Here is a 27,621-nt window from a genome sequence, read left to right as displayed (position 1 = left end):
GCCAAGTTTAGAGCTATTAACAGGCAAAAATTATTCCCTTTTTTGTCAAAAGAGATGTTCTTAACTAGATTATGTATATAGAGGTCTTTAAGAAGATGCCAAGGCCAAGGAGAGGAAGTTGGAGATGGAAGAACATCGGTGACATGTGGATTTGAGAACCAAACTTCTTCAACGTGCAAACCCAAACTAGAAGCATGGTCTAGGCCGGATCTAATGCTGAATATATCAGACTCCATATAGGTAGATTACTACTATCGCTCCCCTACACTGATAATTCCGTACCTTAAAACTTATTTTCTCATACTCCCCTTACATTTAGACTTTTACCTCTCTTCTCCCTGATGTTTTAAATGGCCAAAGTACCCCTCTTTTATACATGTAAATCGATCCTCATAATCTCTTCTTTGTCTTCTACAGCAAGAAAAGGCACCCTGCCCCACCCCACTTTCCTTCCTCCCCAACCCCCTCAAGCTCATCCCCTGCCCTTGCCCTTGCCCATGCCCAATCCTTCTTTATTATGAGAAACATGAGTCCTTAAAAAACTAAAGAAAAGGTACGTACCTGCTTTCAGATACGTATGCCATAGACGGACTGCAGAGGATGAGAATGATGAATGACGCCAATGGTTTCTGAAGAGACTGGACATGGTGAATGGTCATCCTTTGGAGCAACAAAAGTCCCATACCAGAAAATGTACTCCTTTGTTTTTAATGAGAAACAAGAGTCTTAAATTAAATACTTCATCATAACTTGCATTAAAAGTCCCCGGCATTACCAGCGAAACCAAGTGTAAAAATCCTCTCCATCTTGCCAGTGTGGCCAGTGCGCATCGAACAGCGGGGCGCCGGCCTTGGGGTGCATGCTGGACACACTGGTGCGCTGCAGAGGATTCAGACCCACAAAACCAAACCCCACCCTCTCCCCCCAACCCTAACCCATGCTAACACTCCTCTTGAATTTTCTGGCAGATATGCCAAAGAAACAATAGATGGTTCGTAGCAAAATCAAGACCAAAGCCATTTCCATGCACCCTTGAAGCAGAGAGTGCCTCCTACCATTGACTACTCTACAATCAAGTGCTAAAATAGCAAAACTTACGTATCAGGGATATTCTGCTTTCTGCAATTTCATTGGAGCACATGGTTGATTCAGCTGCTTATTCCTCAAACAAGAGTTGAGGTTTTACCATAATTGGTGCATTATACAGTAAGTACATAGCTCCACCATAAAACATAAGGTCTAAACGGGCTTAATGACTACCACATCGCCAACTTTTACTTCTTCACCGTTTGTAATTCCCATGGAGAGGGTTCTCTAAGAAGCCGGCTTGGAAAGGAATCTTTTAAGGAGATCCTTAATATCTGTTCTATAATAGTCCAGGTGGGGCCCAAATTTTGTGAAGGAGTGGACTCCAAGGTCACCTTGTTGACATGTCAAATTTAGCCCAATCAGAATTTTTTTAAAGTGGCAAAACAGAGCTTTTCAAAATACAGGATTACGGGTGAGCACATAATAGAGGTTGGGGTAATAGTAAGCTTGCATGGACATATGAGGGGATGCATGCCACTACATAGGAGGGTATATTTGATTGAATTAGGCTCTGAAATTTGACATATGGCCAATCCACACCATTTCCTGGATAAACTATTCAGAATTGCCACATCAGTCTTTCCATGTGGCAAAAATGAATCATCAGTTTGGATATTCCTTTCCAGGTGGGCTGCTTGGACTAACTTTTCCCAATTACTTATTTACCTCTAAATTATTCATCAGAAGCCTTTAACTTTCGAGGCCTCTTAGACTGAGGAGGCGACGGCAGTGCTTCTGAAAATCTTCCAGGAGCCTTGAAAAAACAAAGTTTAAAGGAAATGAATATAAAAAAACCCATAAAAGACCACAAAATAATTAAAAGTAAAAATACAAGCAAAACATTAAAGAGGCCAACAAGGTCAGTACCTTGCGCTTTTGGTCACGCTTGCCAATTCTCTCTCCTGAAACCCAACAAAGAAAATTCATAAAACTGACCATACAGGTTTTTCTAATAAGTAGGTCACATTCAGCTACTCATTATTCATTACAAACTATTTTACCTCCAAAACTAAGAGAATCGGGAATGAACAGACGATCCTGATCCACACCATGATGTACACGCTGCTCACATAGAATCCAAACATTAAGAAAAAAAAATCAGTTGACAGTCACACAACGAAAGAAAGAATGCAAAATAAGAAGCGGATAAGCAGGCAATGTCTCTGCTAAACGACACCAAGTTTAAATGGTATAAGGCATGCAACATGCATGCATCACATTCAGTAATTACCAATGTTCACCTTCACGTCATACCTTGGGAGTACTTGGAATGTCGGTGTATGAATTGTCACGAAGTGATGAAGCTTCTGCCTCTTTATTTTGCAACTGATTATCAAACATATAATAGTCATGAACAAACAGAAGAGCAATTAAAGAAATAGAACCTGGTAGACACATAGATCCACATTCTAGTGAAACTAACAAAGAAGATACATGGTTAAATACTTTAAAAACCTTAATCTAGTATTTGGGGAGCGAAAAATCTCTCACTCTGCAATTGCCTCCCACAGAGAGTGTTGCTTATTATGTACCAAAGAACTTTAAGTTCCAGATAACTGGGTGGTTGGACAGTGCATCTTATTCATGCATAGGGGACATTTTTCCCCACCCTTTCTGTTCTTCTCTTTTTTGTGTGCTTGTGTGTGCATGATGCTAATGCAAAAGGGACATGTCTATACAGAAAGCAGGATGGCATAAAAAAAGTCAAGGCTAAACGCTAAACAGATTGAACTTTAAAAGGGACTGGCTACATGAATATTTTTTTTCTCTATTCATCTCTATTTGGAGCCATAACTTAAGCAACTCCATAAAAAAAAACACTCAAACTCAAAATCAGCTCCTTGGCTTGGTAGGCGACCTTATACATGGGTAAGCCCAAGCCTCAAGGTTTTCAGTGCCCTCTAGTTTCTTTCCAACCATATACACCATAAACCGAGGTCAGAACAAAACTTGCCCTGTAGTTTCTTTCCAACCATGTACGCCATAAACCAAGGTTAGAACAAAACTTTTGAGATTCCTACCACAATGATCCTATGCCTGCATGTAATAAAGTCCCCAACCCCCCATTAAGATTTCCCACAACAGCAACAATAGGGACCCAAAAGACACTGTCAAACTTCCTGAGATAAGGAATATTCCAGTGGGGTCCACTTGAAGAAGAAGCCAGCTGCAACATATTAGTTTCTAATTTAGTACATCCTCGTTACTAAAAGTGAGTTTCTATTTTTATGTTACCAGATTTAGTTTCTATTTTTTCTTTTACTCGAGGTGCAAGTTCTACCACCCTCTTTTTATTGTAAGGCTGCTATGCCTCACCCACGATTTGATTATGATGAATGAAAGTTATTTTCCTGCTGCAAGCATGGTTATTCTCAAGTTTCATTGTGAAGCTTGAAGGGCAGAGGGCCTGGCTGAGAGAGCAGAAACCTAAGGGCTGAAGGAGCCTTGTTGGGAGAGCTAAATCCATCTATCCCAACCCCTCCATTATCACCTTCTCCAATATCTGTCATCTCCATCGAACCAGGGTTGCTGTGAGCCTTCCTCTGCCCAGAAAACCAATCGGGTGTTGCTGTTGCTGGAAACATCCTTTCCTCATTGTGATTGCTGCTACTGAGTGTGCCTTTGATAGGGGCTGTTGCTGCATCTCTGCAACTCTCTTGTCTGCAACCTTCTAATTCCATAACACCTCTAATTCTCCACCAACCCTGCTGGTTTTGAAACACTGTTTTCCCCCTTCCATTCCCTCCACTCGATTGTTACTCCCACCTCATTCCACAGCCTGAAATTCCCAAATTCCACAAACCTTTTATTTTCATTCCACCCCCATAACTTCACTTCTACCCGTCAGAACTTCATCAAACTTTTAGCAGAGACCTCTCTCCATGGATCCCACACTCGATCCAAGTTTGATCACCATAACATGGCTGGTTTGGCCTGCAGAGAATTAGTTTCTATTTTGGGAGTTGCTGTCATATCTTTCAGCTCAACCATCAGAATCAATTGAAACTTTCAGCAGTGTTTCTAACCTATACAAGCATCATTCGATCCAAAGCTGGGAGAATTCCTTTGGCTGATTTGGTTGATTTCATATACTTTCTAATTCTGCCTCTTGTTTCTATTTTGGATTTATGGGTTTATCGATCCTACTGTAGAGTGGTTCTTAACTGAACCTCTTCTACATTACTAACACTCTCCAACCTGGCCCCAGTAAGTTGAATGATCAGAATTATCTTTTTTGGTCCCGTACCCGTGTTCTCACTCTTCGAGCACACAACTATGCTGGGCTTGTTACAGGAGATACTCCCAAGCCTAGAAATCCTACTGCAGCTGCTACATGGTCATCCAATGATGCTTTGGTAATGTCCTTCCCAATTAATTCCATCGAATCCTCTGTTAGTCTCCAAGTTTGATCACCATAACATGGCTGGTTTGGCCTGCAGAGAATTAGTTTCTATTTTGGGAGTTGCTGTCATATCTTTCAGCTCAACCATCAGAATCAATTGAAACTTTCAGCAGTGTTTCTACCCCATACAAGCAACATTCGATCCAAAGCTGGGAGAATTCCTTTGGCTGGTTTGGTTGATTTCATATACTTTCTAATTCTGCCTCTTGTTTCTATTTTGGATTTATGGGTTTATCGATCCTATTGTAGAGTGGTTCTTAATTGAACATCTTCTACATTACTAACACTCTCCAACCTGGCCCCATTAAGTTGAATGGTCAGAATTATCTTTTTTTTTTTGGTGAGTAAATAGATATATTACAAAAGCCCGAGAAGGGCGAGAAGGAGAAAAAAGGAAGGGAGGGGGGGGGGGGGAGCCCTGAGCCCCGCTTAGGGGAGGGGCTAGGGCGTAACAGAGCACTATCTAGACCCTAGGATACAACAATGTGCCTATTCCTTGGGGTATCCCTACAGGTCTTGTGAGGCAAAAGACTAAGCTTAGAGGAGACATCCCAAGAGATGGCTTTCCAAATCAAGTCAAAAGAACGAGATTTGGAAGTCCATCTCCTAAGGTTCCTCTCCATCGAAATGATAGATAGTAGCGCCGAGCACAAGCTTGCCAATGGCGTCGCAGGTGGTGCTTCCAGGAAAAGTCAAGGCCATCCAAGGCCACTCTCGAGCGAAAGGAAGAATACTCCTGCTGCGAGGCCAAATGAACAACAGGGCTTTTTTCCAGATGGTGGAAGAAAAAGGGCAGGCAAAAAAAAGATGGTCAATGTCTTCCATGCCAGTCCAACAGAGAATGCAAGAGGTTGGGACAGGGATTCTTCGGTGGGCGAGGAAGGCTTGGGTTGGGAGGCAGTGGTTTAGGGTTCTCCAGACAAGTCTTCGAAGGGTCAGAATTATCTTACCTGGTCCCGTACCTGTGTTCTCACTCTTCGAGGACACAACTATGCTGGGCTTGTTACAGGAAATACTCCCAAGCCTAGAAATCCTACTGCAGCTGCTACATGGTCATCCCATGATGCTTTGGTAATGTCCTTCCTAATTAATTCCATCGAACCCTCTGTTAGTCCCAACTCCGTCCTCTTTAACTCTACCAAGGAGCTCTGGGATGCAGTCCACCAAACCTATTCGCAGGCAGAAAATTATGCCCAGATTTATGAGATTCGTCCACAGGTTTGCAATACTGCCCAAAAGGAGTTATCTCTACTGCCTATTACTCTGCCCTGACTAGGAGTAAATCTGGTTATTGTTCCTTCCTTGGAGTAAATCTTGTCACATGGGGTTGGCTATTAGAGCTTTAGCCCCTAGCTCAATTGATTGGGATAATGCAGCAATCATGAATATGTTGGACGGAGCATGGCAACTCCCCTCCCCCCAAAAAAAAAAATGAAAAGGTACTGTAATACAGTGGGGAACATACACAGCTTAGATAAAAATGGCAATGGCACATCGGCTAACCTGGATATATAAGGGATAAGGCCACTTTTAACAGGGAGAAACTCACATAAGAGGTACCTGTTTCTGGATATTCAGGAGAGTCAGTATCTCCTTCCTTAACTCAAGATGCGCAGCGCAAACAGCTTTTGTTAGAATTTTTGGTTTTACATTAACCTGCAAAAGAAGCGCTATTTATTAAATTAAGACAAACATGTATTTGTTCCACAGCTAAGGAATCATGAAATCAACCAATAAATACATAACATCTGATATTATTATGAGACAAGTATTGTGGAATTGAGTTGTGCCCCACATTCAGGCTAAGACAGTAAGCAAGAAGGACTCCACATTTAAAGATAAAACGGAAGTTCCCAACACAGGTGCAATAAGCCAGCCCCATTATGGAAACAATTATAAGGTCTGGGATCTTGATCAAAAAGGCTCTAAGAGGCTGTTTTCCAAAAGTCCAACATGTGACTTTTCAAATCACATCAAATTAAAAAATAAAAAAAAGGGAAGCTACAGGTGATTTGCTATGTCTCCAGAAAACATTCACTGCCAGAGCTCTTCTGATATGTTACCGCCTGACATGGCAAAGTCCAAAAGGTCCATTCACAGAGGATCATCATCTAGATTACTGATGTCTTAGTGCATGCACACACACACGCATACACACAAAATAAATAAAATAAAGATCACTCATGTCTATAAGCTCGACCCCTATAGGTTTTGTACTTTCGCCTTCTTACCATGCAATAAGGACAGTTACTCCCTTTATAATGGTCATACCATGTGCCAAATATTGGCATTCGTGATCAAACTGCTATACAGTTCATTAGTTTTTAAATTTTTTAGAGGGAAGAGAGAGAGAGAGAGGTGTTCACCACTGCTAGACCACTCAATCATTTGAGTAGCTAATATGGTTAAAGTCGGATCACTTTCAGCCACCAACTTGTGGTGTACTCATAAGATAGGTTAATACGAGATTTCAAAACTGTTGTCTTTTCTGGGTCACCATTAATGCAGTGGTTTCTTAGGTAGGCACTCTAGTATTTGAAATGAGGATTCTTCTTTTTCTTGTTTCCAATTTTTTTTCTGAAAGAAGAGGAAAAGGGACAAAATCCCAGAATCCAGATACAAAGGATTTGATGTGAGGGCCCATTCCCCACAGATTTCATGATGATCTGCCAATCTGGCACCACTTTCTTCGGTCTGCCTAGATTTCTGTAAACCCAAGAAGTCTTTTCTCTTTACCACTTTAAGAACCCTAAACTATAGCAACAATTCTCTGAAGCACTGAGCCAGCACTGAGCCAGCAGCCACAAGATGTATATTCCCATACACCAAACCTACAAGACAGTACCTATAACTCAAAAAATCAAACCCTCCCAACTTTGGCCTACATCAAGACCATTATGTCAAATACCATAGCCCTGACTACCATTACAACAAATTGAATGCACTAAAACCTAAGGGGGTAAGGGAAAAACAGGAACAAGAAAGAAACCTCCAAAAAAAAATAAGGGTTTTTGTCAAATGCCCCCCTCAAAATGCTCATTTGTCCAAATGCCCCCTTACAACTTTTCTAATTGTAAACTCCCCCCTATTTTCAACAAATTGTAGCATTTTGGTCCTGTCTGTTATTTTGGGACGTTAAACGTTAGTTTTAGGGTATGTAATGACCAAAATGCCCTTGTGACAAAAACCAACAAAAATTAAAATGTAACGTGACCTAATTGCCCTCATCTTCCCCAAATGGTTTAGGGTTTGAAACTGAATCAAACCCTAAACCATTTGATTTGTTGCTGAGATCCAGTTTCACCCGATAAGGTCGATCGGGTCTCTTCCAATAGTGAATTAGATGTGCTGGGTGACACAAAGAACCTATTCGATGGCCGTACGTGAGGTGTTGCATCGCCCAATCTTGGTGATTCGAAGAGGAATGCTCTGGGACTACGGATTTCGCGACATTGATTGGCGGCGGTGGCGGCACCACCGCTGTTCTTATTGCCATCGTTGTTGTTATTGTTGCAGTAGAGGGAATTGAAGTTTTCGAAGAGGAAGTGATCGATGTCGGTGAGAGTTGCAGCATTATCAGCATCACCATTTTTATGGGTGTTGGATTGGTTTTGATCCACGGAGAAGGAAGAGGTCTTAGGGTGTCTGCAACCTGATAAGATCCAATTTGAAGGGGTGTTTATGGTATTTGGATGGATTGGAAGCTGGGATGGGTTTTTTGAGCTTAGAGAGGTTTTTTGCCCTCATCTCCACCTCAATTTTTGTTGTTTGATTAGGATTATGTGCCTGTGCACGATGGAGTAGTAGCAAAGGCGAGGTGGGAGGTTGAGCAGGTGGAGTTTAATGTGTCCCTGAAGGCTGAAGTTGCTCTCTAGTTAGAGAAAATTGCAGGAAAAAAAGACAGCTAATGTAGTCCTAGATAGGTAGTAGACCGACTAGGAGCCAAACAACAGGATCAAATAAAAAAAGGGGCTGCTGGTTCGAATGGACAGCACTAGGATTTAGGTCAATTCCTAGGGTTAGGGTTGGATATTGGGAAAGGGGTTTATAGGGTATTAATGGGCAGGTCTAGGGGTCAATATGGTATAAAAATAATAGGATTTGGGAAGGTTTTAAAATTCTGCAGTTCTGACAGAATTGTGTTGCAGGTTTTGGGTTTTAATGGAGTGAAGGAATGGAGGGGATAAAGTGGGAGTTTGGGGCTGAAACTTGGATCGAGTGTCAACAATGATGTAAGGGATGTATGTTGAAAGTTTGGTTTGAAACTGATGGATAGATTTGGAGTTATGGAGGTTTCCTAGTAGAAGTAGGAGAGAGGGATAAAACTGTAATTCCAGACAATCGGCTGGGTGGATGGTGCTGAAATTTGAATCGAGTCTCTCTTAGGGTTTGAGAAAGACTTGATCAAATTTTTAACAGATTCTAATGGTTAGATTTGGCTGGGCAGAATTCTCACGAAAATCACCTTGTATGTGACCTTCTAGAAGGAAGAAGAATAGTTGCAGAATTTCTTACTTGTTACAGGTCTTCAACGGCAACAACTTTGAAGATGAACAATGGGGTCTCCGATCTTCACAATGCAAGGAGATAAGTAGCAGCCCTCCCGATCTTCACAATGCAAGGAGTCGATTGGAGATCCACCAATCCCTTCAACCTTGATATTACTCACAAGGCACACTCACGATGGAGCTAAGGCAGCAAGCATAAAGCTAATTTTTATTAATCAAATTCGTATACAATGCTGGCCTCCCTTACAAACTTATATAGAAGACTCAAAAATAGACTTAGACACTAAAAGGAATGGCCTAACCTTATCCCTAATCTATTAGGCAACTTAAACTGACTAGGAAACTCAAATAGACTCAAAATAGAGTCCTAATGACTTAAAACAACTTAAACTACTTAAAATAAAGAAGATTCCCTAGTAGCCAATAGGATATAAGAACCTCTTAGCCAATAGGATCACTTCACTTAAATTAGACCAATTGAACCAATTGGATGCAACCAATTTAAACCGGCTCAATTAAAAACACACAATAAAAACTAAGTATTGGGCTAATCCCGTATGCAACCTATGTACCCCTATTTTAGGCCCAGAAAAGTGGCCTATTACATTAGAAACCCATGGGATCAAAGGCCCAACATGTATGTAACCCAACGCTAGACTTATTTCTAATGAAACAAGCCCTATTTGGTGATGAGTCTGCATCAAGAGCTTGGGAAGAAATTGGTCTTTTAACAATTTCTCTTTGTGCTCTATATATCCTTTTGATATTTTTTTTTCTTTTTCTTCTTCTTTTTTGTTTGGTAAAGCATTGTATATGATTTGATACTGAAATCGGGATAACAAAGTAAAGAAGAAAAGGAAAAAGAAATTGAAACTCTTTTTGTTATCTTCTGGAGATTTTTTTTGGATCTAAAGGGCAAAGAAAAACAGACAAGAAGGAAAAACAAATACAGCAGCAGAAGCTTAACTTTCTCGAGAACAAATTGATGGGTTTTTTGAGCTTAGAGAGGTATATTTGCAGAGATTTCTGAAATTAGGATGGTTACTACATCTCTACAAACGATCTCAGCAATAAATTCCCTCATCCCTTGTCTTGATTCATGGAAACTTTCTTCCCTGCAACTTCAATTTTGGAGGTTTGATTTTAGGGTTCATCTTCCCCAAATGGTTTAGGGTTTGATTTTCAGTTTCAAACCCTACACCATTTGGGGAAGATGAGGGCAATTTGGTCACTTCACATTTTAATTTTTGTTGGTTTTTGTCACAAGGGCATTTTGGTCATTACATACCCTAAAACTAACGTTTAACGTCCCAAATTAACGGACAGGACCAAAATGCTACAATTTGTTGAAAATAGGGGGGAGTTTAGAATTAGAAAAGTTGTAAGGGGGCATTTGGACAAATGGGCATTTTGAGGGGAGCATTTGACAAAAACCCAAAAAATAATAATAAAACAGCCCAAACAGGCAATAGCGCATTAACATAGAGAAAGGAATCATGCAAAACTGATGCCATCATCTGCAAAATACTTCCCGAAAAATGGAAACATGATTATGAAGTAAAATATACATTTGGAAAGCAAAGAAAACAAACCCCAAGATCTTGTAAAGTCTGCTCAACCCTCTTCACTGTTCGAAGTCCAGAAGATGAGCTTGCAGCTTGCACCATTTGATCAAGCACATGGGTTCTCAAAAACACCCGAAGCTGAAAATTTTCCACATCAGCTAGACATGCAGAAAAGTTCACAGATGCAATACCAATAATTCAAAATAAATAAAATGTGGCAAAGATATCAGTAAATTAACATTAAAGACTTGTAGGCACAAATCTTATGAGTGGGAAAACCATCCAGTTCAAGCTTTGGCCCAGAATAATATTTGATGAAAATGAAGGGGAAAGGAACAGAGAACAACAAAGAATTGAAACTTAAAGTTCAAGTGAATTAGAGAAACCATAATTGGAAACTGATTTTCCAGGCTTACCATGCGAAGAGAAGCTGGAGTAGAAGTACCATCAGTATTTGCTGTTGGAAGTGCAACAGCTGCAGTTGGAAGCTGATTGTTGGAAGATGGTGGCACAGATTCAACATCGATAATAGGCCTTTCTGTATTTTCTGCACCAACAGTGGACATCACATGCAACTCAGCTTCTTCAGCACCCTACAAGAACAATAAAAAAACAAATTGGACAATTATCCTTCAGAAGACAACAAAAAATTAACCCCTTCTTCTTCTTCAAAAGAAGAGCAATCAAGAATACGAGAGAAAAAGCAGAATATAACAAAAACCCCAAACCAAATTAAGTCTAATGTCCATCACTAATAAGGATTAAGAAGTAACTAAGTGCAAATAACCCCTAGAAGCTCCTTTAAAGTACCGAACAATCAGAGCAGATCCCACTAATCCCGTAGATAAAAGTTCAAAGGACATCTTTAAAAGATTAAATCTAGTCAACAAAATTAGAAACTTAAATATAATCCAGTAAAAGCACTAACTTTTCCTTTCCCTTTCTCCTAAGTGCTAGTAAAAATTAATAAACTAACAAGCTGAACCAGGGGGGAATCCCAATGTCACAAGCTTTGAAATATATGTAATTTAACAAGGTCACACTTCTTTGCCATATGGTAGAAATTGAATGGGTGTAAGTGGGTCCATGAGATATATGAAGCCATACCAACTCATCCATGAGTTCAGAAGTTTGAATTGGATTAGAGAATCAGCCGATCCAAACCGGAATCCATGGTTTCCAAGCCCAATTTCAATCAATTCTCCACAAGGAAAACTGAAGCAACCAAAATCCTATCAGGTTTAATTTTTTGGCCATATCTGACACTTGGCCACCAAAAACGCCTTTTTAGATTGAGTTGGAGAGCTTCCTTGCCCATGTTTGAAAGCTAGCTTTAAGACAATTCGATGAGTCAAGGCAAAAACTCCAAAACTGGGACATCTACAATCTACATCCTCCCCCCCCCCCCCCCAAGAATGGATCACAATCCATGGCCCCAATCCACGGTCCAAATCGAAGTTTTGAATCCTTGATCTCATCCGTCAAATTTAAGCCTAATCCATTCCACCATAAAGTAATCAGGCGGATGCAATATTTTGTCGCTTCAAACTCGGTTTTAACAATGCAATATTTTGTCACTTCGAACTCAGTTTTAACACCGTTCCCCTACATGTTTTGAGCTGAAACCTGACCAATGAGATGGGTGTTGGGTACTCTATCACATGGAATTACCCATGTTTGCCAATGTTATACTTCGTGACATAACAGCAACCCAAAGGAAAAAAAAACAATTTCAGTTCTAAGTTCAAAGTTAACTGCGGGTTAATTTTTTAAAAACCATTTAAATTGAAGTACGTTCAGATCATTTGTAATTAATCTGGGCCAATGTTAAGACCATTTAATTCATCTTGAAATCACAAAGAAAAACTCACTAGGTACCTAAAATGACACAAAGTGGCAGCTAACTCAGCACTCTTACCTTTTCAATCATGTGTGACTCAGTTATTCTCTTTGCTTCAGCAAGAACCTGAGGTTGAAAGAACATAGAACAACATGTGAAGAGAAGTAAAATAAGAAGAAGAAAGAAAGGATAGAAGTAGAAAAGGGGGGAAATCTCCTAATCTCCCAATTCACTTGTGACCGTAGAAAGTCATAGGCATCATGCGCATGAAGCAATATTCAGAAAAAAAACAAATCCAATTACCCAAAGTTGGACAACAAATTTATACCTCGGCATCCTTGCGTTCTTGCTGCTTTGTTTGAGAAAGAACCATTGACAGTGCACGCTTGCGCTCAATTTCTTGTAAAACATTGTATGGTTCCTAAACAAATGAGAAAAGCTAAGCCCCGCAATGAAAAACAATAGTAACAAATAACAGAACTCATGTTTCAGTGGCTTAACATGACAAAGTAAAAGGAAAGAATGTTCATAGAAAAATATAGAAGCACTCATGTACAGAGGTGTTTCTGCCACACCTTAACAAGAGGATTACCAGCGACATCAGCAGAAGAAGCATCTCTAGCAAGAAAAATTTCTCGAGATACTGTAAGCAAACAAGGATAGTTAGAAACAAGGTCCATACTCCATAAACAACAAATCTCTACTTCAACAGAACTACAATAATCATCAAGACAAAAAGTCAAAGCATTAGAAGATCATTTCTACAAAAGAAAAGGGAAGAAGCCCGGGGCCGAGAGGGCTACAAGCCTACAACAGCTTAAGTCCTACACCTACTCAGGCCGGAACAGATAATTCAGTACCAAAAGCCTTTGACATGGTTTACAATGATGGAGCTTCAAAGATACTCTTTGAAGAATAATATAAACAGCACATAATAATCATACAAGAAAAATATGTACCAGAATAATAACGATCTTTCAACTCTTCCACAGTTCGAGGTGAAGGGAACCTGTCAGCTATAACAACGAAACGTAGATCAAACCTATCACACAAGTCAAATAGTTGATCTGTCTCTTCTTTGGTCCACATCTAAGCATAGCGAAAAGAAGAAGGCAATCAGTCCATGATGATAGGCCATGGGAAGGCACCAACATTCAAACATTCAACGATTTGCATCAAAAGTGTCAACCAAAACTTTGAAGCAATGTCTGCAGTCACTTGGTAACGAGTAAATTAAGTAGCAAAAGGACATTATTAATCAATACTTCTAATCAACACCTGAAAGGATTATTACATCACAGCAAGGACAAATGTATATCTTGGGAGCACAATAACCAATAAATATGAATTCTTAAGATCATCGTCTTTTACATGCATCTCTATGTCTATGATAGAGATACGGCCATTAAATGTCATCACATTTAACAATGAAACCAGCCATATTAAATACCCACTGTGAAATGCCCAATCATATCAAAAGCTTAAGAAGCTCTAGAAACCTCAACGCATGTTTACAACACCAACAAGTACTTAAACCCATTGGACTGTTGATTTATAAGCAGCATTACAGCTGCAAAACAACATCGAAGGGATGTGAACTTTAAGTAAAATTGTTACCTATGTTACCAGGATGAGGGCGCGAATGAAAGAGTCCGATACGGACACTGTATCAAACTCAGCGAATATCGAAAAAATAGGATTCAGGGCATCAGTTGGGGGTGTACTTATTTTAATATTTTTAGATATACTATTAGTTATTTTACTTATTTTCTTTTGCAAGTAGAAATTTTCTTTTTCTCACTTCTTTAGAGCTGGACACACAAAACATTGGGTATTCCAAATAACCTGAAGAATCAAGTCCTGAAACAGATCAAATGCACCCAAAAAGTACATTGAATAACAATCATCATTGAAGATTTCAAAAATAGTGGTTTCTGAAAGGGCCTAATTATGTAACAATTGACCCTAGGAGTAGACAGGTGAGGGGCAGCAAAAAATAAAAATAAAAAAGGACTAATAGAAAAACAAAAGTTAAAAGTTAAGAGTTTTCCCTTCCATTTCTCTACGGCCTATTAGTTTCCATTGTTTTGTTGATGCCGAGAGTGGTGGATAGAGGGCTTGCAGTGGCAACTCCCAAGTGACTAGCACAACAACAGTGAGTTCCTCTGCAATACCCCAAAAATATAGAAATCCTAATAGGGGTATACCTATCAAGGTACACATGATCAATTGATAATTTGAGGTACATTTAAAAAAAAGGATTTATGTGAATGAGCATGGTGGGCTTGGTGCATGTGTACATAGTTCATACACCTAGTTTTTAATTAATTGATTTAAGTTGAATGAACTTAAGGGTTCAGTCTATTTTGGTTTGATTCAGTTTGAACCACGCCTATTGTTTAGTCAGGAATCAGGATGGGTTCTAGAACTCCCTATGTGGATAGGGTAAAGTGCAGCATATGGGACTCTTCCCATATGCATGACCAAGAAACAAAAAAAGAAAGAAAACCCAATACAGAGAGAGAGCGACTGTCCTAATTAGAGAGAGTTGGAGAGACTTTCTGAATTAGAGAGAGTTGGAGAGACTGTCTGAATTAGAGAGAGTTGGAGAGACTGTCCGAATTAGAGAGAGTTGGAGATAAAATAGGAGAGGAAGAGGTGGAGTTGGAATCCCCTATTTCGTGTGCAGCATAGAAGAAAAAAAAACAGAAGAGATAAGGTAATGTAGTCCTAGATTGGAAGGGATCCAACGAGAAGCCAATAACCAGCATCTGTTATGGGATCCAACTAGAAGCCAATAACCAGCATCTGTTATGACCAGTACCTCATGTAGGTCAAATTAGGGTTAGGGTTTAATGGATCCTAGGGTTTGATGGTAGGGTTAGGTAAGTTGATGTAGGGGAGTCTTCCAGTGAAGGTTACATTAAGTTTTAATGGAGGAAGTGTGCTGGAATGAATCGGCAGCAAGGTTAGAGTTAGGGTTTTGGGTTTTTGAAAAGAGAAGATGGAATTCTAGGGTTTACGATGGTCAATTTGGGATGGGACTTGGATCAAGTGTTCCTAGGTATGGGAGCAGAGGTCGATCAGGTTAGGTGTGATTTGGATGGCTGGTTAGGTCTAGACAGAGTTTAGGTCTTGGGAAAATTGAAAACAAAAGGGGGAATCTAGGGTTTGGGTGTATGGAGGATTAGAAGAAAAATGGCTAAGATTAGGGATGATTCAAACTTACTGTTGTTGAAGAAGTACTTGGACAGCAGCTTGTTTGAATGGAAGATCCTTGAAAAATCAGAACTTGAACCAGAACTTGAATGTAACAGCAATGGAGAAGAAGAGCAGCAAAAAAAAACTTTTCATTAATATAAAAAATTCGTGTCCAATACTTGCCCCCTTTACAGCCTTATATAAAAGACTCAAAAATAGACTCCTACACTGCAAAGGAAAGGCCAAACCCAATCCTAAACCTACTAGGTAACCTAAACTGACTAGGAAACTGAAACAGAGTCCTAATCCAGTCCAACTTACTAAACAATTAAATACCCACATGATCACCCAAGTCACATGATCACTTAACTGATCACATGACCACTAAAAAAGAAATCTACTAACTAATCCCGTATGGCCGTATGTAACCTTATTACCCATAGTGTGGGCCCATAAAAGTGACGTATTACATAGAAAACCCATGGGATCAAGGGCCTAACTTTGTATAGAACCCAACCCTAGACTTATTCCCATTAAAATAAGCCTCTTTTGGTGATGTATCTGCATCATAAGGGAGAGAGTGTGTTGTCTGAGATAGAGGAGAGGGGGGAGAGGGAGAGAGAGCTTGCGAGAGTCAAATGAAACAATAGAGGGAGAGAAGATGTCTATACAACTGAATTTTGTCATCCCCTGGCGATGACAACAACAGGATATGGATTGACATTGTACCTCTCTCAAGAAGGACTCACCCCCACAACCACAAAGCCTTCCCCGTCGTGACCCTGATAAGGTTCAAATAAATGACTTTGAGTGCAGAACACTTGACATTAGCCAGTGGTGCAGAAGTAGTGTTAAAAAAACCGTCGGGAATTCCCGTAGCACCAAAACAGTATCAACACGTCTGAATTTTAAAATATTTTTTGACCAAAACTTGGACCGCCACCCACACAGTCAGATAGTGCTAGGAAAGAGGAATCCAATGGTATTTTGTATGAAAATTTTCGATGTCTAGACACGAATCGGAACCCAAAACCGGACCAAAGGCACCCGAGGATCAAAAAAGTGATCCACGGATCCGTGGATCCTAAATGGTGGTACATTAACCCCAAAATATCCCCCCTAGTTTCTTATAAATAGGGACCCCCCTCTAAGGTTTAGGATCCGGATTTCTCTGATCCAGAGCACTTTCTGAAGTTCCCCCCATCCCCTCCATTTTAGTGTTATTTCAACACCCCAAACCCCCCTTCTCTTGCGAGTAGTCCCTCGACAAGCCCTCGATGTCCTAAATGCACAAAGAAGGGTATCTACTCGATTTGGCCTAGAAGTGCGTGCTTAATCCACTTCCAAGCCCAACACTTTTTAGGAGGTATAGTCCTTTAACAAAGAGAGAAATAGTCAATCCACCTCTCCTGAGCCGAGGTTCTGCCAAAGTTTTGCCCGAATAAGCCGGGGTTCTGCCGAAATTTCCCCAATAAAGTTTGTCTGAATAAGTCGGAGTCCGGCAAAGTAGGGTGAGTAAAACCTTCCCACCTCCGTAACCTGACCTCTTACCCAAACTCTGGCCAGACCATATGGAATCAATCGTAGCCCTATCCTTTAACTGGGATTTGGGCTGCCCCCCCCAAAGGTTTCTAGGCCCGTAACAACCTAGGTGGCGACTCCCTTTTTATTTTATTTCTTTTAAGTCGTGCATCCCGCACTTCCCCCCCCCCCTACACCATTGAATTGCTAACAGAAAACAACAATTTCTCCGAGGCGCTGCCCCCAAGACACCCGCAAGGTGTCGGACTAGCGCGCGTTGTACATACAGTGGCGACTCCACTGGGGAAAGTTTATGGTCAAGCTGTCAGTACTAGATACTTTTGTTTTAATGCAAAGATTTTCTCTCCCAAATATTGTTTGTATAATGACGTGTTTGGCAAAACCTTTGTTTGTATCATGACTGTATTAACTACATCATGCATCAAGCTCGAATTGAAATCAAACGACGAGGGTACTCCATGTTGTGCATCTATCCCTGGGGAGGTGAGGCACACCATACTAAATACTCTAAAATTTGATGATAACCGCTTCCTGCATCACCATCATGCACACACTCACAGCATGCAATTAGTCAACCCCGTGGTTTAGTCGTTGGAACTCATGTGTAATAATGGGTAACCTGCGACTAAGTCACACCCCATGATCTTGTACTTTACGGGTTCAGAATCACCGCTGAGGGTGGTCACTAGTGTGTTGTGGGGTATACTCGATACTCAAAAAAGGCACTAGCTTGACCATTCTGAGACCGACTAATCTACTCCCTTGGTATATCAAAGGAACCACGTACCCCCAACTCGCTTCATACATACAAGCTATAGTTTTATCGGTTCGGTCCTAGGTGTTTTATGTTGTGTTGCCCTAGGGGCATTTCTGTCCCTGTATTCTCATTGCATTTATTATAAATAGACATGTGATTGTGTATTTGTGTCTCATTGACACAAGTCACAATTCCCAAAGTTATCAAGATCAAAATGTAAAAAAAAAATTCATAATAAATCAATCTTTCTATGTCTTAAAATAAGGCACAATTCCATGTCAAGGAAATTTCCAGCTACCCGCGTGGACCTGCCACAGCAACAGACTAGCCCGAATCAGTCTGGTCATGTTCCTACTCCCTCCGTACACCCGAGATTTTGGAATCTCCCTTGTCTTTACTTAACTTGTGAGCTAGAGTCCAGTCAGGTCATTTCCAGACAAAGACACCATGGATCCGTCAAGCAGTGATTTACCCAAAGTACAATTAGACCAGAAAGTGAATCAATAACAGGCTGAGGTGGCAAAAATAAGACAGCTCATGGCACAGATCTTGCAAACAGTACAGGGTCAGTCTCAAGGTGACACAGTACCCACTACTAGAAAGCCAGTAACTCCCATGGCAACCTTGATAGTGTCCAGGCAACAAACCAGAGTTATGATAGAAGGAGAAGAGGATGTCATGACTGAGGCCCCTCACTGGTATTCCTAGAATGAAAGGAAGCATAAGGTGAGGGAAAAGATAGAAAGGCTTGAGGCCCCAGTCAAAGGCAAGGTCCAGAAGACAACAGAAGATGAACTGTAGGGGATTCTATTTGGGTAGGGAGGTTCCCTCCATCAGGCCTTACTTGAATTTATATTGAGAGTGGGAAAAGGATAGTTGTTGTGACTAATCGCTTCTAGGAGGCATTCTATTTTGGCGAGGGAAGCAAAGCCCTTCTGGCAAAGCTTATAGAATGCCAAATGCGCCACCACCTAACTAACCAGTGGGTGGCTTATGCTACCCCGCGGACTATCCAATGTCAGCTTCCTTCCGGGGGGGGGCTGCTCACCTTTCAACAAACTCAGGCTTACTTTTTTTTTATAGACATTGCGCTCTGGCCGGCCTTTTGCTTTTAGGTAAGTACCAGAGGACTTCAAATGGAAACTCAACAAGTTTAATGGGACTGGAGATCTTAAAGGCCACCTTAAAGTCTTTACAACTATGGCAGAGGCTTGGAATCTTGTTGAAAATCAGATGTGTCAGGCATTTCTTTATTCGCTCGAGGGATCCGCTTTGAATTGGTTGACACAGTTGGACCAGACAGGGACTCAGACTTGGTCAGCGGTTGTGAAATACGATATTGAAGTCGACATCATGCGGCGAGAGTTGAAGACACTGAGGCAAGGGCCAACTGAAGGGTTCTCCCATTTCATTATGAGGTTCAAAGAGGAAACTGCAAAGATGGGGATTTGTCTAATGGAAGCAGAGCAGAAGGAGATGATTTTGGAAAATCTACGGAGAATATCATGATCACTTCTACCGCCAACACCTTAAGACCTTCGATTCGTTCATGGCCACGAAGAAGGTCATTGAAAACAAATCGTTCAAAAATGCATAAGGTCAAGATAGTTACTCGATGCAAGATCAAGGCCAAGGCTCAAAAGAGAATTTGGTGAATGCCCGTCAACATATAACCACTCACGTCCCAACATCCTCCAATTGTGATGCAATCTGATTCGTCATCACAACCAGCACTGAGGCAGCAATGACAGTTTGCCAATTTGGGAGTGGCTAGGTCCCTTGCACATATAGAACTGAAAAAGCTAGGACTTTAGGGCACAGTTCCTTCGAGGCCAGTCAAAGATCCCCTACCATCCTGGTATGACCAAGATCGATATTGTGATTATCACACCGAAAATGGGAACCTCACTGACGAATGCATTGCGCTCAAGCATGCTATTCAGGATTTGTTGGACATCGGAAGGTTCAAGCTAAGAACTGAATAACAACCGAATTTGGTGACTCCTCATATTATAATACAGTCAAGCCATACAATGCCACACCCACCTAGAAGGAAATTTTCAGATTTCGGGGGCATGACTCTGACTGCACTGTTCACAAAGTTGAAAAAGGAGGGAATAATGAGCACAATGTCCTCTCAACCAGTCGATATGGCACAACTACCATCATGGTACAAGCCTGATCTATATTGTCATTATCATGACCAAAAGGGTCATCAGACTGACAAGTGCTTTCACCTAAAGCATGCCATTCAAGACCTGATCGATGCGGTGAAAATCGAGCTCAGGACAAAGCAACAACCTAATGTGATCATCACTGTCGCCCAAAGGCATTAAACTACGGTCATTAACTTGATGAACTTTAGTCTTGTTGGTTGACTTATAATGGATCCAGTACCCAGCTCCGGTTAGAAGGGCATTTTTTGGTGGTACAAACTGCACAGTCCGCTGACAAAGCAGCAGTAGTACTTCATTCTCGTGTAGACGAGATCGCACTAAAGACATCACCGGGTCCGCGTCCATTAGGTCTTTAGATTTTTGTTCTGTCAATTGTGTTAGGTTTTAGAGTAAAAAGAGAAGAAAGAAGAAAAGCTCCAAGAAAGACAAAGTTCAAACACGATTTGGTGTAATCTATTATCTCTCTCAACTAGAGACAAACAGCCTTATATTGAAAAGAATATTTAATTACACTCAGGCCCTTAGCCTAATACAAATAACACATAGAATACATAAAAAGGGGTTTATGTACAAGTATACCCCTGAAACAACTATTCTTAACACTCCCCCTCAAGCTGGGTGGTATATGTCATACATACCCAGCTTGTCTAACATAAAACTGAAGTGATGAGAACTAAGTCCTTTGGTGAATATGTCTGCCACTTGTTCATTTGTCTTCACAAAAGGAGTACAAATAGTCTTACACTCTATCTTCTCCTTGATAAAGTGTCTATCAACCTCAACATGCTTTGTCCGGTCATGTTGAACCGGATTGTGAGCAATACTGATGGCTGCCATGTTATCGCAGTATAGACTCATAGGCTAAGTTGTCTCAAACCCCAATTCTTGAACAAGTTTCTTCAACCACAAGATTTCACACACACCATAGGACATCACTTAATGAAGGTGTTTTTCCATATTTACCCCCATTTGTTTGAAACTCTAAATTTTTTTCCAATTTTACACTTAAAATAAATTAATGGGACCCACCCATCACCGTCCCTTCTCCTTCCTCTTCTTCTTCTTCTTCTTCTTCTTCTTTCTCCTCTGCAACCCCACTGGCCCCAACACCTGCTGCAACCCAATCCCACCCGCCGCTACCCCCTTCTGCAACCCAACCCCACCACGTCCCATCCTCCCGTCTCTGCTATGAAACTAAAACTAAGAAGAAAACAGAGAGAGAGTCTCTCATATTGACTTTACTCTTCTGCCATTGGTCTCTGGGTGGGAAAACTAAAAGGAGGAGAGGAATGATTAAAAAGTGCAAAGAAAGGAGGGAAGGAAGAGAAGGGTGTGAGGGGGTGTTGGTGGTTTGAATGATTGCTGCCTTCCACTCCCCCTTAAACGGAATGATTACTGAAGCAATCACCTTCATAAATTCCTCTTTTTCGCTTCACGTGTCTCCTCTTTTTAGCTCTCAACTTTTACTTTCTTCATCTCTCTCTCTCTTTTTCTTGCTCTGCAAGTGTTGCTTAGGGGTTGGGTTGCAGAAGGGGGTAGCGGCACTTGATCTATTCAACTTCTTTTCCATCCCGCACCAAAGAAATCACACATAAGCACTTGGTTTGTTAACTAAGCACCAGGTACTCGTAACACGGTCAACAGAATTAAAAAATGATGGAAGATAAAAAGAAAACGAAGAATGGAAGAGAGAGGAGAGCTATTAAGCTCCAGGGTGCGAATTAGTAAATAAAATGTCTTTTTCTCTCTCCCTTTCCCTATAGATTTTCTCTCATCTAGTCTCTCTGGTTTTCTTGATTACTATTCCAAAATTTTGTTTTTTTTAATTTCGTTCCCCTTCTCCTTATCTTATCAATTCAATTTATCTTATCAATTCAATTCTCTCTTCTGTCGTTACTGAATTGGCGGTAATTTTTCTCCGATAAAGACGTCATCTGCAGAGGGAGGGGGGAGATGGGAGGATGAGACGTGGTGGGGTTGGGTTGCAGAAGTGGGTAGCGGCGGGTGGGGTTGGGTTGCAGCAGGTGCTGGGGCTAGTGGGGTTGCAGAGGAGGAAGAAGAAGGAGAAGAAGAAGAAGAAGAAGAAGGGCCGGTGATGGGGTGGGTCCCATTAAGTTTATTTTAAGTGTAAAATTGGAAGAAAAAAAATTTAGTGTTTCAAACAAATGGGGTAAATATGGAAAAACACCTTCATTAAGTAATAGGGATGCCCTATGGGCAAAATGGTAAGTTCACCCCAAAAGGGGTATATTAGTCATTTGAGGGCAAACTTAACTAACACCGTAACATCTAACTAACGGAGTGAGAATTTAGGGGGTGCGGCTGTATAATTTAGAAACACAGAGGGTCGCTCTGTATTTAGTACAAACCTCAGGGGGTGGCAGTGTAATTTTCCCTAAATCTAATTATGCTGGTATATACTTTTGGGTCTTCCTAACTGAAAATTTACAGGAATTGAATCAAATTGAATCAAATTGAATATTCATGCTGCACTGTGGGGTCTTGCAGAAAAATTAATTCCAAAGGGAAGAAAAAAAATGTAGCAAATTTAATCTGTACCTACAGGATCAGTCAAACACTTTTCATACTCCGCTTCAGTGTATTTGACAATGTCTACAGACTGCACACATTAAGTAACACATTTACTTTTATGAACAAAGAAAATATGTAATTCGGGATCCAAACAATGGAAATAAACTTCACACAAATATTTAAATACAAAAAGAAAAAAAAAAACAAACAAATTGGAAACCTTGTTATACTTGGCAAAAGAATAGTCACCGGTGGGTGGAACATCATTTACAATTCTGACCTGCAAAAAGAAATAAGATCAGCAATTGATCAAGCAAATTCATGAAGCCCACAATAAAGACCACCAAATATGTGCTTCAATTGTTCCGAACAGGTTAATGAGGATACCCAATGACAAAGCTGCAAGTTATCTGTTCGAGCTGAAGATGTGAAAGGAAGCCACCTCCAAGTGATCTGCATGAATAATCTTATATTTTCTTAGGAGTTGAATCAAAGATTGAAAGAAACAGCATATCTAGCTCCAACAAGAAGGGATCCCTAGTGAGAGCTTCAAATTTTTACAAGAGAAATATCATTAAATGGAACCACAACACACCAAAGATAAGTACAAACATAAATATGGTCAAACCACTATCATGTTAACATCGACATTCAGGAAATCAACCATGACAACCCAAACAGATGACTTCATATAAAAGATGTTAGCCAAAACCAAACACATAACATGATATGAACCATCTGATAAATGGGTTTTTCGGGATAGCAAACAACAACAACAACAACATAGCCTTATCCCAACTAAATGGGGTCGGTTACATGGATCCTTTCACTTCAATCAGCTCTATTTGAAGTAATACATGATACAAGTCCTAAGCTATGCATGTCTTTCCTCACCACTTCTCCTATGGTTATTTTAATCCTGCCCCTGGATCTTTTAATTCCTTCGATCTGAATCAAATCACTCCACTGTATTGGAGAATCCCAAGGCCTCCATTGGACATGGCCATGCCACCTCAAACGACTTTTTCGTAGTTTATCATGTAGCGGAGCTACTCCCAAGTCAGCTCCAATATAGTCATTCCTTAGTTTATCCTTCCTAGATTTACCACACATCCATCTCAACATCCTCATCTCCGCTACACTTAGTTTATCTATTTGACACTTCTTAATTGGCCAACATTCCACACCACACATCATAGCTGGTCATCTGACAGTTTGATAAAATTTTCCTTTAAGCTTTAAAGGAATACACCGATCACACCACACTCTGAACGCACCTCTCCACTTCATCCATCATATTTTAATTCTATGAGCAACATCATCCTCTATATCACCTTCTTTATTTATGATTGAGCCCAGATACCTAAAATAATCATTGTGCGGAATCTCCCTCTCATCAATTTTCACCACCTAACTAACCGTCTTAGTTTTTTCGGGATAACCATCAGTACAAATTTCTCTCTCCAAAACAATATACTTGTTGAACCAGACCTATGGGGCATTGTGTATGTCATTTTTTTGCAATAGGATCATGAATGTTTTAAATGGATGAATACTTGGGGGGGCTTGCCTATGGGGCATTGTGTAGGTCATTTTTTTGCAATAGGAGCATGAATGCTTTAAATGGATGAATACTTGGGGGTGCAAGCCTGACAGATATGGACAATTTGTATTCTGGTTTAAACTCATATGGCGATGAACAGGTATCATAATACTGCGGACTTGGGGTACTAGTCGAACTACATAATCTCTTGCCTTCTGGTATGTGTCTGATTTTTCTTCTTCTTTTACATTATATTGTACTGGAAGATGAGATTACTGATCTTTCATTCATTAGGATTCTAGAATATTCCTACAATAGATACTAGAGCTGCAGCTTAAGATCTATCGTATTGAAGAGCGATGACCATTACAAGAAACTTGTTCAAGAGTTTTACAGGTGTATCAGATGGTTAAGGCTCGGTTGTGATTTACATAAAAGAGGTTCACAAGTTGGAAAGCCTCAAATTGTCTAGTCCAGTGATTCAACAACTAGAGTTGCTGCAGATCAGAACAAATATGAACAGAACAATAAAGGAGTCATGCATCACTTTGTCACTCCTCCTTGTGCTTCCAACCACAAGCTCCTTTCAATGCCTGTCTCCTTCGCTGGATCAAATCCCAGTGGATGGAAAACTCACAGAAAGAGGCAGATGGACTCCTACTCTCTTGGACAAATAATAAGAATTCTAAACCGCTTTGGCACCCAATTGAATGGATAATTTGATGCTTTTGTTGCTCCATCGAGTCCAAAGGAATTAAGCCTGTACAATACATGAAGCACCATTGATGCCTGCTTGGGTTGTTCAAGCAAGGTTATTCTCATGCACAGCATGGAGCAACCTACCTGATGTCTGATGCCCTGGTCTTAGGTAAAGGATGGCATGTGCCTGGTTATCTCCAAGATGGTTCAAGAAGGCCGTGCTTCGCGTTGGTCAAGTGCTCACTTGCTGAACGCTTGGTCACGGGTTCAAGTTCTGGAAACAGCCTCTCTGGAAACAGGGGTAAGGCTGCGTACAATTGACCTTCTCCAGACCCTGCTAAACGCGGGAGCCTTGTGCACTGGGTACAGCCTTTTTTTTTGTACACAGTTACATATAAGACAAGGTTCATATCCTGGAGAAGACATTGGAGGGATGGAAACAACAAAATGATATTTAAAGTTGCTGCAAGCAAGTCAAGGTGTAGATCATTGAGTAAGCATCTTGTTCGCCATAGGGTTGAATCCCATTAGCATTTCAAAACTTCTGTTCATTTTCGGAAGCCTAATAGGATTCAATACATATTTATGACCCAAAAGGCCAAAACTAATGGGTTAAGACTGTTCTTTATTATTAGTTGTGTATGAGACAAAAGAAGCTCTTTTAGATACTGTGAGAGGGTTTCATACTTTCATTGACTAGGTTTTTCATAAAATTGATAATCAGAGCACTGAATTCTAGATTCTGAAAGTTGTATGCCTTGATTTGAGAGATTTGAACTTTGTATTCTGGTTTTCAATCTTATAATAAAGCATCATAGCTCCCATTGGCATAGGCTAACTAGTTGACCAATGTAAGTCGTTTGTCTCCTAGCATGAATCGGGTGTTTTTTTTATGAATTGGTTCGATGGTTCTTCATGACCATAATACGATGCACATGACAATCCACACTTTGGGCATTACCCATCTTAAAAACAGAGAACCCTATTTATCCCAACTTTTCTTCTTCCTTTTTTCCCTTTTGAAGGGGGGTTGAGAAATCTTCCCAACTCTAACTTCAGCATATGCTTCATAAACTCATCCAGGAAAAAAAACACTATAGTTTAGCGACTAGCAAGGGCAATAACTCTCTGAAAATTCAGCACGAACGAAAACATAAAAACGATAACTCAAAGGGAAACGGTTGAGGAGGCCTCGCCTTTTCATTGTCCGGTTGAGATTTCCGTTTCAAGTGAGAGACGTCTATAGAAGGCATGAGGGGTGCCAAACCACCTGTAAGCGCATAGACCTAAAATTTGGAAACCCTGAAATAGTTAATATTTGAGAAGCAACGAGGAATTTAAAGCAAAAAAATTAAGAGAAGTAAATACCTCTCGAGAAATGCCATCTGGTTTTCTCTGAGAATCCTTCTGCGGACGAGGTTTCTTCTCCTGAGCAACAGAGAAAGGGATTTTGGGCAAACCGAGAATGTCCTTGGCATCCATGCGATGGCGAAATCTAGGGTTTTTTTTTTCCCCCTCTCTCTTCGTTCAAAGTCCAAAACGTCCGCAGATGAAATGGCTATTTTTTCCGTTCCATTTGCAACGAAATCTGATGAAAATCAAATTACGAATTTATGCAGATCGCAATGGTTTTCCTGCGAGGGGTCGGTACCCTCATACTCTGTAGAGTCTGTACTCCGTATGGCGGGAAGGAAGGACGCTTTCACAGTTTGAGTAATCAGACGATCCAGATCCGCGAACCGCGCCGATTCGAAATTACGAAATGATTAATAGTGGTCCATATGCCTCGACGGCTCAGGCTTATGTAGTTATGTACTGTAGGACCACTAGGTCCGGTCGGGCCAACCAACAAACAAACCAGACATGGTTAGCTACTTAGCTTTTGTTTATCAGGTAATGACTAATGAACATGTGGCTATGTATGGAACAAGGTACTAAAACTCGGAACTTAGTACCAACTCGACCCTTGGAAAAATCGAGTCGAATCGAGATCTCGCCGAGTTGGTTTTTTTTTTTTTTTTTTTCTGACTTGAAACCTCAACTCAATGGATTTTAGACCTAGTTTGGATCTGAAACTTGATATTCAGCCTATTTTAGGTCATTTAAAGACAATGACACTGTTAGATTTTATAAAAACAAAGTCCAAATAGGAGTTTCACTTAGTGAAAAAACAGGGCATACACTTATTTATGCTAGAAACCAGGACAAACATATTTATTTATGCCTAATATCATTTAAGTAAATGCTTTTATATTTGTATTTCATTTATGTCTAGTTTGGGTCTGAAACTTGGTATTCAGCCTATTTAAAGCTTTCTAAGCTTTCCAACAAGTCCAAGAATGCTTAAATCTAATTTATATTGAAGAAATTATACACCGATCAAACTTAATTTGGTGTGCACGAATGCTGTCAAAATCGCTCTGAATGAAAATATTATTTTGGACATCAAAACAAATGAATATTTTACCGTACTTTTTGTTTTTAACAATGTTTTACCATATTAAGATTTATGAAATTTTTAGATTTGAGAAAAACCCCAGCATTAAAGATTTTAAAATTACACTTACCGTAAAAAAGCTAGTTTTTGTTCTTTAATCAAGGGGTTGACTTTTTTTTTTCTTTTGGAATTTGATTTTTTAACTATTTTTATTAAATTCAAATAGGGGGTATTTGCTTATTTATGAATAATAACTTAAGTAAATGAAATACAAATACAAAAACATCTCGAGATCTGGTACTCATATAAATGAGTTTGGATCAAGATC

At 40.3% G+C, this 27,621-nt stretch overlaps 1 protein-coding gene across 3 annotated transcripts; it reads right to left on the bottom strand.

The window, feature by feature from the left end:
• Window positions 1–1,712: 1,712 nt before the first annotated feature.
• Window positions 1,713–26,510, bottom strand: LOC122657919 (SWR1-complex protein 4-like). Of its 3 annotated transcripts, none has more exons than XM_043852717.1 (16): window positions 26,225–26,510; window positions 26,053–26,142; window positions 23,002–23,067; window positions 22,835–22,894; window positions 22,642–22,702; window positions 13,365–13,421; window positions 12,981–13,048; window positions 12,734–12,826; window positions 12,484–12,531; window positions 10,982–11,158; window positions 10,593–10,703; window positions 6,053–6,148; window positions 2,344–2,415; window positions 2,091–2,154; window positions 1,957–1,991; window positions 1,713–1,843 (listed from the first exon to the last, which is right to left on the bottom strand). In XM_043852717.1, the coding sequence occupies exons 1-16, from the start codon at window positions 26,336–26,338 to the stop codon at window positions 1,763–1,765; spliced, it is 1,293 nt and encodes a 430-aa protein (XP_043708652.1). In that variant the 5' UTR covers window positions 26,339–26,510; the 3' UTR covers window positions 1,713–1,762. The 3 variants fall into 3 exon arrangements, with proteins under 3 accessions (XP_043708652.1, XP_043708650.1, XP_043708651.1); XM_043852715.1 differs by having other exon boundaries at window positions 13,365–13,494; window positions 22,646–22,702; XM_043852716.1 differs by having other exon boundaries at window positions 2,091–2,151; window positions 13,365–13,494; window positions 22,646–22,702.
• Window positions 26,511–27,621: the final 1,111 nt, after the last annotated feature.

The sequence above is a fragment of the Telopea speciosissima genome, chromosome 4 (assembly GCF_018873765.1).
Source record: "Telopea speciosissima isolate NSW1024214 ecotype Mountain lineage chromosome 4, Tspe_v1, whole genome shotgun sequence".
Taxonomy (NCBI): Eukaryota; Viridiplantae; Streptophyta; class Magnoliopsida; order Proteales; family Proteaceae; genus Telopea; species Telopea speciosissima.
This window is presented reverse-complemented; position numbering and strand designations above follow the sequence as displayed.